General features: G+C 38.7%; 1 protein-coding gene across 1 annotated transcript; it reads left to right on the plus strand.

The window, feature by feature from the left end:
• The first annotated feature begins 2,001 nt into the window (after positions 1-2,001).
• LOC133796104 (uncharacterized) lies at positions 2,002-2,475 on the plus strand. The gene has a single exon (XM_062233586.1). It carries the CDS (start codon positions 2,002-2,004, stop codon positions 2,473-2,475), a length of 474 nt encoding a protein of 157 aa, XP_062089570.1.
• Positions 2,476-5,814: the final 3,339 nt, after the last annotated feature.

The following is a 5,814-nucleotide window of genomic DNA, read 5'->3' on the forward strand; positions in this document are numbered from 1 at the left end:
AATAACCTAAAGACTCTTTTACCCTCCCAACTAAAACTAAGCCTTTTAATTAATCTAAGGGTATATTGGTCATTTGCTCCCAATTCCTGCTAATCCCTCGAGTCTTCCTAATATTTATCACTTAAATCCCGTCATCTAATTAATCACCAATTATTTTTCCCCAATGTCTAAAAATCTCCAATATATTTCCCAAATTTCTAGAAATACCCCCAGGCTCCCTCAAGCCGGGTATAAATCCCCGCCGTGACTATTTCGCCAAACCGCTCAATAGGATTGTCTCGAGCCATATGCTACAAATATATCCACATAATAATGTGGTCTCAACAATTTACCACAAATAATCACATCTATGCCCTCAGCGGGCCAAAATTACAAATATGCCCTTATAAGCTAAACATGCCCACATGCATATCTAATACTCATAAACATGCATTTCACTTATCCATATAATCATATAATCAGGCATATCACATAATCATGCATTTAATCATTAAAATTACACATAAACCAATTATGCCCCCTCCCTGCATGCTAATCAAGGTCCTTAAGCCTTATTAGCAATTTTAGGTCATTACAACACAAGACGATAGAAATAGATGGAGTTCTCCGGCATATACTGCTGAAGATATCCCATGCCCCTCTTATGTTATCCCCACGTTATCTGGATTGATTTGTGGAGTAATAGAAGTTTGAAAGGTTTTTGAGAACAAGTTAGAGTTGAAGACGAAGGCACACTTGTATGCAATGAAGCAGAACATTGAGTTTGTGGTGAAGAAGTTAGGTATTGAAGTTTGGTATATCACTTGCAAGGATCCTGATTGTGGGTGGAGATTGAAGGGGAAGAGAAAGCCTAAATTTGATATGTTTGAGATAACTCATTTCACCAATAAACACACTTGATCACTTAACCTCCGACATAAAGGCCATCACCAAGCTGCACCTTGGGTTATTGGTCATTGCATAAAGAAAAAATATCAGTCTTGATCGAATGCGTACATGGAAAACAACATAAGAGAAGACATTAAGAATGATTATGGCATTAATTTGTCATGTGGAAAATCTTGGAGATTTCAAGAGAAGGCTCTTTCTTATGTCAGAGGGACACTGGAAGCATCCTACCAGAAGTTACCATCGTACCTGTTCATGCTTCAACAAATAAATCATGAGATGTTGACATATTTTGTCACTGAGGAGGATCGGTTCAAATATTGCTTTTTCTCACTCGGAGTTAGTAGAAGAGGGTTTCGTACATGTCGTTCTGTGTTATGTGTGGACGATACTTTTTTTAAAGACAAAATACGGTGGGAAGATGTTATGTGCAGTTGCGCTGGATGCAAATAACCATCTATATCCAGTTGCATTTGGTATTGTGGATAGTGAGAATCATGATTCTTGAAAGTATTTCATGTCAAAGCTAAAGGAAGCGATTGGGGAAGTTAAGGACCTGGCATTTGTATCTGACAGGCATGCAAGTATTACACATGCCTTGGAAACTATTTTCCCCGATGCCTATCACGATGCTTGCTACCACCACATTAGTATGAATATGGTTGCTAAATTCAAGAATTATCATTGTCATGTGTTGATGTATAATAAGGCATATGCTTTTAGGAAATCCAAGTTCCATGCCCACTTCGAAAAAATCAAATCAAAAGACCCAGCTATTGCTCAATACCTAGAAGGCATGGGTTTTGATAAGTGGTCCCGTGCTTACTTTCCTAGAAATAGGTATGTCATTGTGAATTGTATTTTAATTTATGAAATCTTGTAAATGTACATTACTATTAAATGTTAGTTTTCCTAGATACTAGGTATAATATAATGACAAGCAATTACGCTGAACGTTTCAACAATAAGACCCGGGGCGCTAGAAGCTTTCCGATAACTACTTTCGTCGAATTTATTCGCTTCACACTGCAGTCTTGGTTCTGTGATAGGAGATAAACTAGCGAGAAGACAACTACAAATCTTGCATCAACCTATGAGAAAGATTTGGTGGATATGGCTGAGAAAGCTCGATTCTTGATCCCTTATGCAATAGGGAGGCATGAGTTCCATGTGTTAGATGGTGAGCTGAATGGTGAAGTCGACCTCCTAAATAAGACATGCACATGTGGCGTGTTTAAGCTTATTGGTATCCCAAGTGTTCATGCACTATCTGGATCCCTTAAGCGAGGGGTGAACTTTTATTCGCTGTGTTCAGATTACTATAAAATTGAGACATCAAGGTCCTCTTACACAGAATCTATATATCCTACTGGTAACGAGGAAGAGTGGATTGTTCCACATGACATTATGACAATAAAAGTAAGAACATTTACGCAAAAAAACCCAGTTGGTCGTCCAAAGAAGAAACAAGGTAGGCCTAAGAAGAAACGAAATCCTTCCAATGGAGAGAAAGTGGTTGTAGAACACAAGTGCAGCATATGTGGAGGTCTAAGCCATAATAGGGCAACTTGTAAAGTTCATGTTTGAAATTTATGGCATCGATGTTAAACTTTTTATTTGGATACTAATGGTCTTTGTTAATCTTTTTATTTGTGTATTAATGGACTTTGTTAATCTTTTATATGTGTATTAATGGATTTTGTTAATCAAAATGACATTGTTTATATACAAAACTAAGGAGATATACTATTGTGTATCATCGAATATCCATCGAAATAACATTGTTTATATATCAAAACTAAGGAGAAATCAAAATAAATGTTCAAACATATAGAAAAAGTCAAGGGTACACATTCCTGTAAAAAATGTCGATGCATAATTTATCCCTGAAGTACTTAATGTGGTCCTTGATGGCATATGATAAGGGAATGTCTCCAAGAATAAACTCCAAGTGCTTGATGGTGAATACGCAGCAATTTCCACTGAAACCAAGAAATCACATTTGTGAGTGTATTGAAAATTAAAGGAGAACAATGTTATGAAAAACTGAAGTTAGTACGTCTAAATACCTGGTTCTAGACTGTGGGACAATATCAGTGGACATGCGCCGCCAATCAAAGTTTGGAACGGTGATCTTCGGTCGAGCTATTTTCAACCTGGGGTGTCCTTTAAACATACCAAAAGCATTGAGTAAAGATGGAAGCATCCTAGTCCAAGGCTTGATCAACTCAGACAACTTATTATGGCTAAAGTTGGAATGATCTAAGTCAAATACAGTGATCATCCAATTAGTGAAATTTATTTCGCAAAGGACCCAATGACGATTTTCCAAGCACCAATGGAAGTAGACCTCGTTGCAATCACCCCAAGGCTTCTTGTATTTTTTAGCATCTCCTTTCATGAAATTCAGAATGTCCTCATCCCATTGGTAAGTCCTGCTTTTGTTCTTGAAGTCCTCATATCTAGCAGGAATATACTGTGCAAATGATAAATCAAGTAGGGTAGCTTTCATGGGGTACGTCTTCGGCAACTCAAAAAGACATCTTCGTATAAGATAATTCGCAGCGTCGAGATGCTGCAAATAAATAGAGTATCGTTAAGGAATAGTGGATTGTTAAAATGAGATGAATGTGTTGACTGCAAATATAAAAGACTTACAGTTTCTACCAACCATTCTTTTGCCACCTTCAACTTTAAGAACCAAACAGGGGTGCCATCACAACATTCCAACTTCCTCGGTCTATTGTTGTCAATCTCACCGAGTACCCATCGGTTAAAAGTTGTCAACATATCTTGATCCAACACCTTTAAAGGATGGATCGTAACTGGGTCCTTGAACTTTGGTTTCTTGGCTCCTGGAGTATAGTCCTCGTACCTTACAAGTCTCTGTCTAGTGTGCTTACCTGTAATGGGAGAAATTAGTATCTAATCTCTTTAAGACATGTAAAAACTCATAGATTAGTAGTACCTAAGATTGTTTGCACTGGCTGAGGGGGTGTGGCATCTCCAACAGGAGGCTCCTAAAATGTGGGGAGAATGTCGTACTCCACATCCTCTGTTGGAGTAGGTGCAGGAGCAGGTATACCACTAAGTGTTGCCAGCTTCTCCAATATGACTTCTTGATTCTTAAGAACGATACCTAGAGTGGCCTTAACCTCGTCCACTGCACCTGATAGTCTGGCCATCTCACCCAACACAAATTTATAAGCCCCAGGAGTAGGAGTAGAAGTAGGTTCTGCACTAGCATTTGGAGCAGTCTCCGTCGGGGCATCCTCCACAAATATGGCAGCCTCCACGACTATCTCAGCCACCGCAGTAGCCTCTGCCTCAGAATCGTAAGGTATTCCATCCTCTGGTGCAAGCTTGATCATATCCTGCAACATCGCATAACTAGAAGCATCCCCCTCTGTCCTCTAATATATGGTGCCGAAGAAGTCTCGCTCGTCTGGTCGAGGCCTTAGGATAGAAATGCATGACTGCTATAATGGAAATAAAAAAAGCAACTTAGAAACGACATAAGTTGATTAGTATAATTCACAAGTTCTTGAATTATTTAAATTTAAAATAACTTACATGTCTCCTCGCATGTACATCCTTCACATGCAAATGCTTTGGCTGGCCTGTGTTCTCCCACTGTAGCATCCTAGGGAACTTGAATCCACAGGGCTTGGCGTATTCCTTCTGCAAATCAAGAATCATCTTGTCTGTCCAATATTGCAAGGCTGCTGGATACCCCTTGCAGGTGTACTTTGCCTCCACCTGAACACCCTTAAAAGACTCCACCTTAGTGGTCTTCTTTGCCTTCTTACCAGGTATTGTAGCACTAATCGCTTTCATATCTCTAGTGAATTATTTCACAGTTGTATCGAATGAAAGGGATCCCCATCGATTCTTCTCAAAATAATCTAAATCGTCGACCATCAACAATGAATCTTTCCAAATAGCATTGTCGTTCTCAACGACCAATAGTATTCTCCCCACAAAGTAAACCAAACCGAGCTTGTAGAAATCATCAGGTACATTGCACATACTAGAAGCTCATTCCAACATATTGAACCTAATGTCTTTCTCAGGTTCCACATTCAAATATGTATCAACTAGGCAGGAGGACGTAAGGTGAGGTTAAATGTTAGCGGCAAGTGGTGGACAGAAGCAGCTCAGGCTAGTCATAATGGAAAACTCGTGCACCCCAAACTTACATAAGTTTGGGCCCATCAAGAAGTGCACCTCATCGCCACGCGGAGACTTCTCCTTTCGCAAAAGTAGTGTGTGAACCAATGCCCTAGAGAATTAAAAGGCAAGGGCTGTGAATCAAAAAACAGACTCATTAACCCTCCCCAACAACCCATGCTCCTCAAACCTTTTCTTCAATTTTGTTAACCTCCCGAAACCCCTATAGGTAATACACCCGGCATAATGATCCTCTATAGGGATGTCAAGTGGTGGGATACGTTTGGGTGGCATCTGCAAAATATAAAAAAAAAAGAGAGAATTAGTTGAATTTACAAAAAAAATACTTAGTCTGCTATTGTCATCGAATTACCATCGATTTGGCATCGAAACAAAAAGAAAAAATCAACATATACAAGCATGCATCAAAACAACATCAAAATACTATCGATATACCATCGAAAATGATTTTACAAATAAAAAAACAAACTATCGATGTGCCATCGAAATACATCTAACAAATAACAACTGACTAAGCCACCCTCGAATCAACATCGAAATACTATCGATATACCATCGAAACTGATTTTACAACTAAATAAACAAACTATCGATGTGCCATCGAAATGGCATCGAAATACTATCGATATACCATCAAAACTGATTTTACAAATAAACAAACAAACTATCGATCTGCCATTGAAATGGCATCAAATTACATTTAGCAAATAACAATTGACTAAGCCACCATCGATG

The sequence above is a fragment of the Humulus lupulus genome, chromosome 8, assembly GCF_963169125.1.
Source record: "Humulus lupulus chromosome 8, drHumLupu1.1, whole genome shotgun sequence".
In the NCBI taxonomy this organism is placed as follows: Eukaryota; Viridiplantae; Streptophyta; class Magnoliopsida; order Rosales; family Cannabaceae; genus Humulus; species Humulus lupulus.

Bases quoted from the DNA above. Each gene is read 5' to 3' on its own strand.
- LOC133796104 (XM_062233586.1), top strand. From the start codon at position 2,002: ATGGCTGAGAAAGCTCGATTCTTGATCCCTTATGCAATAGGGAGGCAT.